The sequence below is a fragment of the Chlorocebus sabaeus genome, chromosome 19 (assembly GCF_047675955.1).
Source record: "Chlorocebus sabaeus isolate Y175 chromosome 19, mChlSab1.0.hap1, whole genome shotgun sequence".
NCBI classification, from domain to species: Eukaryota; Metazoa; Chordata; class Mammalia; order Primates; family Cercopithecidae; genus Chlorocebus; species Chlorocebus sabaeus.
Genome location: NC_132922.1, coordinates 26,792,463 through 26,804,255, shown reverse-complemented (window position 1 = coordinate 26,804,255; position 11,793 = coordinate 26,792,463). Strand labels below are relative to the sequence as shown.

General features: G+C 56.0%; 2 protein-coding genes across 5 annotated transcripts; one reads left to right on the top strand and one right to left on the bottom strand.

Annotated features, from left to right (window-relative positions):
• Positions 1–4,087: 4,087 nt before the first annotated feature.
• On the top strand, positions 4,088–6,261 carry CHCHD10 (coiled-coil-helix-coiled-coil-helix domain containing 10). The gene is made up of 4 exons (XM_007975089.3): positions 4,088–4,235; positions 4,477–4,696; positions 5,820–5,967; positions 6,069–6,261. The coding sequence occupies exons 1-4, from the start codon at positions 4,195–4,197 to the stop codon at positions 6,086–6,088; spliced, it is 429 nt and encodes a 142-aa protein (XP_007973280.1). The 5' UTR covers positions 4,088–4,194; the 3' UTR covers positions 6,089–6,261.
• C19H22orf15 (chromosome 19 C22orf15 homolog) lies at positions 6,232–9,970 on the bottom strand. Of its 4 annotated transcripts, none has more exons than XM_007975098.3 (6): positions 8,766–9,968; positions 7,920–8,006; positions 7,699–7,836; positions 7,383–7,457; positions 7,194–7,303; positions 6,232–6,374 (listed from the first exon to the last, which is right to left on the bottom strand). In XM_007975098.3, the coding sequence occupies exons 1-6, from the start codon at positions 8,788–8,790 to the stop codon at positions 6,363–6,365; spliced, it is 447 nt and encodes a 148-aa protein (XP_007973289.1). In that variant the 5' UTR covers positions 8,791–9,968; the 3' UTR covers positions 6,232–6,362. The 4 variants fall into 4 exon arrangements, with proteins under 4 accessions (XP_007973289.1, XP_037851345.1, XP_072863007.1 ...); XM_037995417.2 differs by having other exon boundaries at positions 6,240–6,374; positions 7,694–7,836; positions 8,766–9,970; XM_073006906.1 differs by lacking the exons at positions 6,232–6,374; positions 7,194–7,303 and adding an exon at positions 6,385–6,719 and having other exon boundaries at positions 7,383–7,459; positions 7,686–7,836; positions 8,766–9,970.
• Between the last annotated feature and the right edge of the window lie 1,823 nt (positions 9,971–11,793).

Sequence of the window (11,793 nt, the reverse complement as noted above, 5' to 3'; positions counted from 1 at the left end):
TCCAGGCTAGCCACCTGAGACTTGAAAGAAAGGAAGTGAGAGGCTGGGGCACAGTGAGTCACGCCTGTAATCCCAGCACTTTGGGAGGCCGAGGCAGGTGGATCACGAGGTCAGGAGTTGGAGACCAGCCTGACTAACGTGGTGAAACCCTATCTCTACTAAAAATACAAAAATTAGCCAGCCATGGTGGCACATGCCTGTAAACCCAGCTATTCAGGAGGCTGAGGCAGGAGAATCACTTGAACCCGGGAGGCGGAGGTTGCGGTAAGCTGAGATTGTGCCATTGCACTCCAGCGTGGGCAACAGAGTGAAACTCCATCTCAAAAAAAAAAAAAAAAAAAGAAAGGAGGTTAGACTCAAAGAAGGGGGTGTGTCCACATTCTGGAAGGGATCCTCCAGTCTCATCCCTGATTTTTGGGGTTACCCAATCCTGCTGTACACTGAAATGATGAAGGGCCTCACTACCTCACCAGGCGACCTGTTCCATCATGGGTGGCCCTGCAGAGCCACAATCCAGGCAGTGGCTCCCATCCTGGCAGGCAGCGCTCTGAGCTGCTCTAAGGTGAAGCTGTGGTCAGGAAGCCTGGGCCAAGAAAGGGAAGCAGGTGGGGAAACGTTTCACAACTTATTCAAGAAGACTCCACAGAGACTCCTAGAGGGCAAGGAGAAGTAAGACAGCAGTGATTTTTACAACCGGGACAGTTCATAATCTTTTCTTTCTCTCTCTCTTTTTTTTTTTTTTTTTTTTTTTGAGATGGAGTCTCGCTCTGTCGCCCAGGCTGGAGTGTAGTGATGCAACCTGATGCAACCTCCGTCTCCTGGGTTCATGCCATTCTCCTGCCTTAGCCTCCTGAGTAGCTGGGACTACAGGCGCCCACCACCACGCCCGGCTAATAGTAGAGACGGGGTTTCACCATGTTAGCCAGGGTGGTCTCGGTCTCCTAACTTCGTGATCCACCCACCTTGGCCTCCCAAAGTGCTGGGATTACAGGTGTGAGCCTCCGCGCCCAGTCTTTTTTTTTTTTTTGAGACCGAGTTTCATTCTAGTAACCCAGGCTGAAGTGCAATGGTGCGATCTCAGCTCACTGCAAGCTCCGCCTCCTGGGTTCAAGTGATTCTCCAGCCTCAGCCTCCCGTGTAGCTGAGATTACAGGTGCCCACCATCACACCCAGCTAATTTTTGTATTTTTAGTAGAGATGGGGTTTCACCATATTGGCCAGGCTGGTCTTGAACTCCTGACCTCAGGTGATCCACACGCCTCAGCCTCCCAAAATGCTGGGATTACAGGCATGAGCCACCACACCTGGCAGGCAATCTTTTCTTTAAAGTCATTCACTTTTATTTATTTTTATTGTTTTGAGACAAGGTCTTGCTCAATGGTGTGATCTTGGCTCACTGAAACCTCCACCTTCCAGGCTCAAACGATCCTCCTGCCTCAGCCTCCCAAGTAGTTGGGACTACAGGTGTGCATCACTATGCCCTGCTAATTTTTGTATTTTTTGTAGAGACAGGGTTTCACCATGTTGGCCAGGCTGGTCTTGAACTCCTGGACTCAAGCAATCTGCCTGCCTGGGCCTCACAAAGTTCTGGGATATAGACATGAGCCACTGTTCCCCGCTAAAGTGCCTCATTTTTAAAAAGTAGGCATTTCAGGCTGGGCGTGGTGGCTCACGCCTGTAATCCCAGCACTTTGGGAGGCTGAGGCAGGTGGATTACGAGGTCAAGAGATCGAGACCATCCTAGTCAACATGGTGAAACCCCATCTCTACTAAAAATACAAAAAAATTAGCTGGGCATGGTGGCATTCACCTGTAGTTCCAGCTACTTGGGAGGCTGAGGCAGGAGAATCACTTGAACCTGGGAGGTGGAGGTTGCAGTGAGCCGAGATCACGCCACTGCACTCCAGCCTGGCAACAGAATGAGACTTCCTCTCAAACAAAACAAAACAAAACAAAACAACAACAAAACAAAAAATTAGCCGGGCATGGTGGCGTGCGCCTGTGGTCCCAGCTACTTGGGAGGCTGAAGCAGGAGAATCGCTTGAACCCAGGAGGCGGAAGTTGCAGTGAGTGGAGATCGCACCACAGCACTCCAGTCTGAGGGACAGAGCAAGACTCCATCTCAAAAAAAAAAAAAAAAAAAAAAAAAAAAAGTAGGCATTTCAGTGCCTGCTTCAATGTTATCCTTTTAGCCTCATTTTCATTTGTGTAACCCACTTAAGTGGTCTTGGGTGCCTCCGAGGTGCAAGGCCATGCCTTGTGGAACCTGCAGTCCATCAGCCATGGGAGCTGAAGGAACAACTCTACAGTTTAGGCCCAGGGGACCACCATGAGAAGTGTGCAGTTTGTTTGGTTTGACAAACAGGAACCAGGTGGGAGGGACTGCATGAGCAAGGGAGTAGCGGCTGGACCAGGCCTGGTGAGTCTGCCAGGAAAGAATGGCCCACCCTTTGTGTGCTCACCTCACTGGGAGGCCACCCTCAAAGTGGGTGGTCACCCCCCTTCAGAGAGGAGAAACTGAAGACGGGGTGGGGAAGGGCCCTGTTCACAGGCTGGCTGAAAGGACTGCAGTGTGTGAGAACACAGGGCTGCACCTGACCTCCACGGAGAGCATGCATGGCCGGGGACAACTGTGCACACACAGAACTGAGCAGGCCAGGCAGGGCCAAACGCCCCAGCCACCACTCCCCTCGCCCCTCGACCTCCTCCTTCCTTACAGAGGGGCCCCCTCTCTTACTTGGTGACCCACACCCCTAATTCTGGGTGCTTTTGTTCTTGGTGTTGCACCCTGCCCACAATCCCGGTGCCGGGAGTCCTCTGTGGGCACAGCAAACAGTGATGAGGGACAGTCCCTGCCTTCCCCCACCTAGGAGTAATAATAACAACCACGGCAAAGTCACCCAGAAAAGACCATAAAAACCTCAAGTTCAGCCAGGCGCGATGGCTCATGCCTGTAATCCCAGCACTTTGGGAGGCTGAGGCGGGCGGATCACGAGGTCAGGAGTTCCAGACCAGCTTGGCCAACATGGTGAAACCCCGTCTCTACTAAAAATACAAAAATAGCCAGGTGTGGTGGCATGAGCCTGTAGTCCTACCTACTCAGGAGGCTGAGACAGGAGAATTGCTTGATTCTGGGAGGCGGAGGATGCAGTGAGCCGAGATCGCCACTGCACTCTAGCCTGGGCGACAGAGCAAGGCTCCATGTCATAAATAAATAAATAAACCGCACGTTCCCGAAGAGCAGGAAAACGTTCTAAATCCGCGCTCCAGCTCACCTGGCCTGGAACCAAGCTGCTAAAATTGCGAGGCTACAGGCTTCAACTTGCGCTAGATTTGACTGAGCTGGGCAAATGCTCCTCGGCCTTTGGGATAGACACGCTGCCTGGATGTCGCGTAAAGGCCGTCAGTGTCGGGGATTGCACCCACGGAGCCGGGGACTAGGTGGCGGGGCCGGCCCGGGGAATCCGGTGGGGTTGAGGACCGCGCTGGGGGCCTCATCTCATCCCCCGCGGGCGCTGCCTAAGGCTGCTGGCGTTGGCAGCGCATTTTGGCCCAGGCAGTCGAAGACGGGTTGGGACGCCCCCCTCGTGGGAGTTCTGGGGATGGGTTGCTCTAGGCCTTCCCCAGGGTCGCGCTTCACTGTCCTAGGCCATCCGAGACCCCGAGGCCACGCGGTGGTCAGCAGACCTTGTCTGGTGGGAGGGGGCAGACAGCCGAGCCCGGAAGGGGGCAAAGAGCAGAGTCAGGCCTGGAACCTCGCGTCCCCTTCCCGGTTGGCCCCAGCCCGTCGCCTTCCCGTATCCTCTCCCCTACAGGGCTCCCAACAACCCCCAACTCCGCTCCCTGCCCTCTGCGGTGCTCCTAACAGAAGGAACCGTCCCCCTCCTTAAGCCCTCGGCGTTTTTCCACGCAGGCCCGTGTCCCTAGAACCCGCACAGCCTGCCAAGCATAGGGAGGGAGCAAGGTCCCATTTCCAGCCAAGACCCGGAGCTGCTGGAAGGGAGAAGTCCGGAGGACGGGCGAAAGGGGACAGGCTTGGGGGGCAGTACCACCTCCCCCTGGGGGCGTGTCCCTGAGGCCCCGCCCGGGGCCCCGCCTTTTTTGCGCCGGCTGTGACAAGCGCTGCGGCATTTGTCCCCGGGACAGAACCGCTGCCGCCGTCTCTAAGGTCGCCCGGGTCCCGCCGCCGCCACCATGCCTCGGGGAAGCCGCAGCATGGCCTCCCGGCCAGCCAGGTGTGAGGGGGACAAGGGCCCTGTGGGGAGGGGGTTAGGGAAGCGTGGGCACTCCCCCAAGGGCGTCCGCAGAGTGACCTTGGCTGCTGCTGCGCCATCTTGGCGGGGGGAGGGGCGGGGGTGCAGCACCCACATGTGGAGACAGGGATCGTCCACCTCTACGGGGGTCGTTTCCAGGAGCTGCAGCACCCCCGGCCTGGGGTCTGGCCAGGATTAACCCTGCTTCCTCCCACCTCCGCAGCCGCCCCGCCGCGCCCTCTGCCCACCCGCCCGCGCACCCACCGCCCTCAGCAGCCGCCCCAGCACCCGCCCCTTCGGGCCAACCGGGGCTCATGGCTCAGATGGCTACCACGGCCGCAGGGGTAGCCGTGGGCTCCGCTGTGGGACACGTCATGGGCAGCGCCCTGACCGGAGCCTTCAGCGGGGGGAGCTCGGAGCCCTCCCAGCCTGCTGCCCAGCAGGTGAGCAGCGGGTCCAAGAGAAACTGAGGCAGGATTCTCTCAAGGCCACACAGGGAGCTGCCCAAGTGTCCAGTGAGGAGTGTCCGCGTGTACTCACCATTGCTTCAGCCCAGGACTCTTTGCCCAGGAAGGGTCCTAGTCCACTGGTCTTGAGTTCACTGTCACTTAGAGGCAGGCTTCCCAGTCCCTCCCTTGAGGCCAGGGTCCCTAAGCTCCCAGGGAGAGACACCAACCAACCCTTTAAAGATGGGAAACCCAGGCCCTGAGGGCTCAGAGACTTGTCCAAGGTCAGCTCACCCTAGCAGAGTGGAGGGATGGTGGATTTCCTGAGCCCCTGTTCTCCCCGCACCCAGGTCTGCACATTGTGGCCGCTGGGCCCAAGGGTGAAGGGGAGCCACTTCCCTGATGACCTTTCCCCTGCTGGGGACCCCACCCGCCCTAAGCCAAACGTGGCTTTGTGGCTAGGTCAGGGGTCATGAGGATTAGTGTAGCTGAGCCAGGAAGGTGCTAAAACTTGTGGGGGTGGGGCTCATACTCTGAGAGTCCAGGCAGAGTACTGGGCTCTTCTAGAGCCTTCTCCTCCCTCCCCTGCACCTGCCCAAAGTGCCCATTAGAAGGCAGCAGAGGCCAGGCGCGGTAGCTCACGCCTGTAATCCCAGCACTTTGGGAGGCCGAGGCAGGTGGATCATGAGGTCAGGAGTTCAAGACCAGCCTGGTCAACATAGTGAAACCCCGTCTCTACTAAAAATACAAACATTTGTTGGGCATGGTGGCAGGCACCTGTAGTCCCAGCTACTTGGGAGGCTGAGGCAGGACAACTGCTTGAACCCAGGAGGCGGAGGTTGCAGTGAGCCGAGACTATGCCACTGCATTCCGCTCTAGGTGACAGAATGAGACTCCATCTCAAAAAAAAAAAAAAAAAACAAAACAAAAGAAAAGAAAAAGAAGGCAGCAGAAACACGCTGTCTGTAGCCGCCTCCACTGCTGGGTCACTCAGCCTGCCTAGGACCCTTGGGGCACCCAGGCTGGGGATGTGGGGAGGGGCAGGTGGCCCCAGCTTTGAAACGCACCTCCAGGTACCAACTCCAAGCTGATCCTGCAGCCTCTTGCACTGTACCCCCAGGCCCCCACCCCCACTGCCCCCCAGCACCTGCAGATGGGACCCTGCGCCTATGAGATCAGGCAGTTCCTGGACTGTTCGACCACTCAGAGTGACCTGTCCCTGTGTGAGGGCTTCAGCGAGGCCCTGAAGCAGTGCAAGTACAACCATGGTGAGTGGGTGGACCCCGACCCAGGCGGGGAGGGGGAAAGGCCCACCCTCCTCTTGAACCTGCAGACTGACCACCAGCCTGTGCTGCTCCTCCCTTCACAGGTCTGAGCTCACTGCCCTGAAGAGGTTGGTGCGAACTTGGGGGCCAGTCCTGCACCCACCTCTACCCCTCGCCGACAGCCAGACCACAACACCAGATTGTACCTGGATAGCTGGGATTGGAAGTGAGGAGGTTTCTCACCCCACAGATAACCTAAGACACAAATGTGCAATTAAAAGTTTATTTTAGACCATAGCCTGTTGTGTGCCTCTCTCGATGGCCTGTCTTCAGGGAGCTCCCTGGCTGATGAGGTGGGGTCAGGATGGATGTCTCACTACAGTGTGCAATCCATCACCTTAATCAGGGCCCTGGGTGGGGAGGAGGAACCCTGTTGCAATCTGCACTGTGGTTAGCACAGGACAGATACCTTGGGCAGTCCAGAGTGTGGTAGAGAGGCATTAGTAGGTGATCCCAAGGGCATCTGACTCTGAGGGTGGAATGCCAGGATGAACTCATGGTTCTCCCCCTTCTCAGGGATACCTGCCACCTCTACCCTTCTTGTCTCTGCCTCCGCATCCCATTCTCTGCACCCACAGCTTAGGTGCCCCCAGCAGCCTTAAATCCTGTCTGACCTTGCCCCTCTTGCTGATACAACTTCTCAGCAATTCCAGATTCTGCAAGAGGAGTCGTACTGGGTTGCTGTCTGTTTGCACCTGATCACACAAGGCAGAGGTCATGGCTAACCGCCTTGGGTCTGAGTCCAACTTGGCTAGTTGGCAGTAGTGTGCCAGGTCCCCGGGCCTGCCAGAATGGAAGAACAAGCCCTTCGAACCCAGTGTGGGCCGTGCCATCACACACCATGCTGCCACCTTCGTTGAGTTCGTCCAGCAGTTGTGCACTGAGCTCCTACTGTGTGCCAGCCCCTATGCCACATCTGTGAAGCCTGAGGACATTCCAGCCCTTAGTGAGCTGGCATTCCAGTGGGGTGGTAGGGACCTGTCTCAGGGTACAGTGTGTTCCGTCTGGGGGTATAGGTGCGTGGAGTTGCTGTTGAGGGTCTGCCTCTCATCGTATGTGTCCCTCCCACAGGAAGGGGTCCCACTCTGGGTGTCTGCATGGGTGTCCATATCTCCTCCGTACCTGGCTCCCGGTCCCAGCTAGCAACTCCTGGGTGGCAGGGAGCTCACCTTTCTGGGCCTTGAAGTGGGGCTTTGCTCATGGCGGCCACGCCGGGTGCCCATGCGCTTCCTCCAGTTGTGGCCCGCAGAGGAGAGGCCTGACAGCCTGCGTAGTTCCTCTGGAAGGCCCGGGAAGTCCTGCTGGTAGGGGCTAGGGAGAAGGCGTGCCCTCCCCCTGGGCTGTATCCTGACACTCACCTGCCAGCTCTGGGTAATGGTCATCCAGGTTCTCCAGTAGGGACTCATAGCGGGTGGGGACCATGTCCTCTCCCTCTGTGGCATGTGGAGAGAGGATGAAGGACACCTGACTGGCCTGATGGTCCCTACTCTGCCTCTCATTCTGGAACTGTTTGCTAGTCCAGGCTGGGGGCAGAGCACGGGGTAGGGATGGAATGGCGCTAGGTCCCCAGCTGAGGTGGGAGGCTGGACAGGGCCTTGGGTGGTCTATGGTCTGCTACGCCCCCCTCTTACATTCTAACATAGCTGCAGGGGAGAGAAGCTTGGGCCACCTTACTGATGGTTCGAACGAGGACATATATGGCTCGCTCCTTCAGCAGGGAGTTGCCCATGGTTTGGGTCCGTGCAGCCCCTTCCTTCAGGTCCTCCTCCAGGCTCACTAGGTTGCCGTCCTCAGCCAGGAGAGCAATGGTCGCTGGGAGGACATGGAGAGAGGCTGGGCAGGGCTGGCACCCCTGCCTGGGACCCCTCAGCCCCTCCTTCTCCCTGTCTCCTCACCATCTGGGGGCAACCCTGCTTTCTGCCTCAGGTGGGCGGTGAGGTTCACCAGCCTGCAAGAGGTGTTCACCAGCACGGAGCAGCCGGCTGTGGAGGAAGGGCAAAGGTGAGCATGTAGGATCTCTTACCTTCCTCCACGTCTGGGGTCCTCTGTCTCTCCTTCCCATCTTTCCCTTTCCCAGAGCTGCGACTGGGCCTAGGGGGGCTAGGACTGTGCCCCAGGCAAAACAGCTCCGACATCTGTTGCTTAAACTGCCTTGGAGACCCCTCCATCCATCTCCCGTGTGTGTTGACTTTTCTCCCATATAGGGTGACCCCCAAGTGTTGGTCTCTTGAGTCCTGCAAAGCATGAAGTGCGCGCCAGCCCAGCCTCCTCCCGGGCCCCGCCCCCACGGGACCCAGCCCGTCCCCGCACTCCCTCCCCTACCAACTCCCCTCTTCCCCTCCACCACCGCACAGGGCCGACCCGCCTCCAGCCGGGGGGGACGGGGAACCTGCAACTGTGGCTAGAGTTTCAGGTGTCTGATGCACGCTGAAGCTTGAGGATCACGGATTGAATGGCGAAGAGATTGTGCGGTTTAAAAACCTGCTCCAGGGTGATGCGGCGGACGCTGGTCGAGAGGAGTCCTCGTGAATGAGCAGGACTCAGCTCGGGTTTTCCCTTTAAGGGACTTGCTCCAGGTGCTCGCTTTGCCTCCTCACAGAGCCGCTTCCCTGACCCCTGCCATCTGTACCACTCCCCTCTTTCCCGCCATTGCCTCCCCACCTTCCCCAAGGGCGGATGGAAGCAGCTTCTGAGTGTGCTCATCCCCCTACCCGCCTGCCAAGACAGGGGACCCCACTTACCCCCAAACATCACCTTGATAAACATAGCTGCAGCGGGGGAGGGAGATGTGGGGGACTTTGATCCCCCAACTCCCGATTCCCCAACTAAGGAAAGGTCTGGAGCAGAGACCTGCTTCAGGGCAGCGCTCTGGAGGGAGAAGTGGGTGTGTGAGTGTGGCTGGGTGGCCCCAGGGCCAGACCCCTACTCAGCCACCTCTGTGGTTCTGCTGCTTCAGCCTAGTTCAAACCCTGCAGCTAGTCCAAGACTCCTGGCCTCCTAGTCCTCCCCACTGAGCCCTGGGCCACAGCAGCTCCCTAAGCTTCCAAGCTGGTCTCCATGGCAGTGGGGGCGGAGACATCTAGGCAGGAAATACCTTCCTCCCTGTATCCGTTAACTGGACCCATGGGGGAGGGGTGGCAGAAGAAGTGGGCGCTGGCATTCCCTGAGGCGGGGAATGCCATCATTGGGACTGATTGTTTTTTTTAGAGACAGTCTCCCTATGTTGCCCAGGCTGGTCTCGAACTGGGCTCAAGCAATTCTCCTGCCTCATCCTCCCACAAGTGCTGGGATTGCAGTTGTGAACCACCTCCGCTGGATGAAGTGTCATTTACATACAGTACAGTAAAGTTCACCCTTTCTGGTGTTTTCAAGTTTCACCAACTCTCATATAACCACCACCACAGTCAAGATACAGAACATTTCCATCACCCCCAAATTCCAGGTCCATAGCAGGTCACAAGCACCTCCTTGTTAGCACTCGCCATTAGCTAGTCCCTCACACAGGTTCTCACCGTCATTTCCTGTCTTTTATTTATTTATTATGCTTATTAATTATTATTATTATTATTTTTTGAGATGGAATCTCCCTCTGTCACCCAGGCTACAGTGCAGAGGCACGATCTCGGCTCACTGCAACCTCCGCCTCCCGAGTTCAAGTGATTCTCCTGCCTCAGCCTCCTAAGTAACTGGGACTACAGGTGTGTACCACTACACCTGGCTAGTTTTTTGTTTGTTTGTTTGTTTGCTTTGAGATGGACTCTCGCTCTGTCACCCAGGCTGGAGTGCAGTGGTGCGATCTCGGCTCACTGCAAGCTCTGCCTCCTGGGTTCATGCCATTCTCCTGCCTCAGCCTCCTGAGTAGCTGGGACTACAGTCGCCCGCCACCATGCCTGGCTAATTTTTTTTTTGTATTTTCAGTAGAGACGGGGTTTCACCATGTTAGCCAGGATGGTCTTGATCTTCGGACCTTGTGATCCACCTACCTTGGCCTCCCAAAGTGCTGGGATTACAGACATGAGCCACCGCGCCCGGCCTTTTTTTGTATTTTTTTTTTTTTTTTTTTTTTTGAGACAGAGTCTCGTTCTGTCGCCCAGGCTGGAGTGCAGTGGCCGGGTCTCAGCTCGCTGCAAGCTCCGCCTCCCGGGTTTACGCCATTCTCCTGCCTCAGCCTCCCGAGTAGCTGGGACTACAGGCGCCCGCCACCTCGCCCGGCTAGTTTTTTCTGTTTTTTAGTAGAGACGGGGTTTCACCGTGTTAGCCAGGATGGTCTCGATCTCCTGACCTTGTGATCCACCCGTCTCGGCCTCCCAAAGTGCTGGGATTACAGGCTTGAGCCACCACGCCCGGCCTCTTTTTTTTGTATTTTTAATAGAGATGGGGTTTCACCATGTTGGTCAGGTTGGTCTCGAACTCCTGACCTCAAATAATCTGCCCACCTTGGCCTCCCAAAGTGCTGAGCCACCAAGCCTGACCTATTTATTTTTATTTTTTTGATAAGGAGTCTCGCTCTGTCAGCCATGTTGGAGTGCAGTGGTGCAATCTTGGCTCACCGCAACCTCTGCCTTTCGGGTTCAAGCGATTCTCCTGCCTCAGCCTCCCAAGCAGCTGGGATTACAGGCATGTGCCACCACACACAGCTAATTTTGTATTTTTAGTAGAGACAGGGTTTCTCCATGTTGGTCAGGCTGGTCTCGAACTCCCGACCTCAAGTCATCCGCCCCTCCTTGGCCTCCCAAAGTGCTGGGATTACAGGCATGAGCCACTGCGCCGGGCTGGCTGGCTTGCTTTCTCTCTCTCTCTTTCTTTCTTTCTTTCTTTCTTTGTTTCTTTCTTTTCTTTCTCTCTCTCTCTCTTTCTTTCTTTCCATTTCTTTCTTTTTTCTTTCTCTCTTTCTTTTTCTTTCTTTTCCTTCCTTCCTTTCTTCTTTTCTGTTCTCTTTTTTTTTTGAAACAGGGTCTTACTCTGTTGCCCAGGCTGCAGTGCAATGGCACAATCACAGCTCACTGAAGCTTTGGCCTCCCTGGCTCAAGCAATCCTCCCACTTCAGCCTCCTGAGTAGCTGGGACTACAGGTGCATGCCACCATGCCTGTTGAAATGTTTTTCTTTTTAATTTTGTAGAGATGGAGTCTCGTTATGTTGCCTAGACTGGTCTTGAACTCCTGGGGTCAAGCGATCCTCTTGCTTTGGCCTCCCAAAGTGGTGGGATTACAGGTGCAAGCCATTGCTCCTGGCCTCACATTGTTTTTTTGCCTCTCCATGTTCATCCTTTCTTTGACTTTTTTTTCTCCATGTCTCTTTTCATTATCCTTTCTCTTTCCATCCTGCTTACTGCCTCCCCTCTGTCTCTGTCTCTCCACTTCTGTCTCCTGCCCCCACCCCATGATCCTCCACCAGACCTCTCCAGCCAGGGCACCAGGTGGATGCCTGGAACAGCGCCTCCCTTTTCCCAGCTCCCTTACCCCAAAGTTTTAGAAGTGCTCCCAGCCCCCATGATTCAGCTGTGTCCTGCCCTTTGCAGGCAGAGTTCGGGACAGTGAGGGTGGAGGAAAACTGAGTCTTTCATGAAGCCTGCCATTGTCAGACTCTGGCTCTGGATAAGCACTTTCCTTTGGACTGCCTTGGTGTTTCCATCTGTAAAACAGGGATGTGACCCATGACTTAGCAGGGCTGTGGTGACGATTAAGTGTGATACATTTTAAAGAGCTGTCTCTGTGCTCAGCACCTTGATGTAATAAACACTCCAATCAGTATTGCAGAAACAGGCAGCA

Coding starts and splice junctions, on each gene's coding strand:
- CHCHD10 (XM_007975089.3), top strand. CDS start 4,195: ATGCCTCGGGGAAGCCGCAGCATGGCCTCCCGGCCAGCCAG. Junction 4,236..4,476: donor ATGGCCTCCCGGCCAGCCAG/GTGTGAGGGGGA, acceptor CCACCTCCGCAG/CCGCCCCGCCGCGCCCTCTG. Junction 4,697..5,819: donor CCCAGCCTGCTGCCCAGCAG/GTGAGCAGCGGG, acceptor CTGTACCCCCAG/GCCCCCACCCCCACTGCCCC.
- C19H22orf15 (XM_037995417.2), bottom strand. CDS start 8,790: ATGTTTATCAAGGTGATGTTTGGGG. Junction 7,458..7,693: donor TCGTTCGAACCATCAGTAAG/GTGGCCCAAGCT, acceptor CACATGCCACAG/AGGGAGAGGACATGGTCCCC. Junction 7,304..7,382: donor CCATTACCCAGAGCTGGCAG/GTGAGTGTCAGG, acceptor CGGGCCTTCCAG/AGGAACTACGCAGGCTGTCA.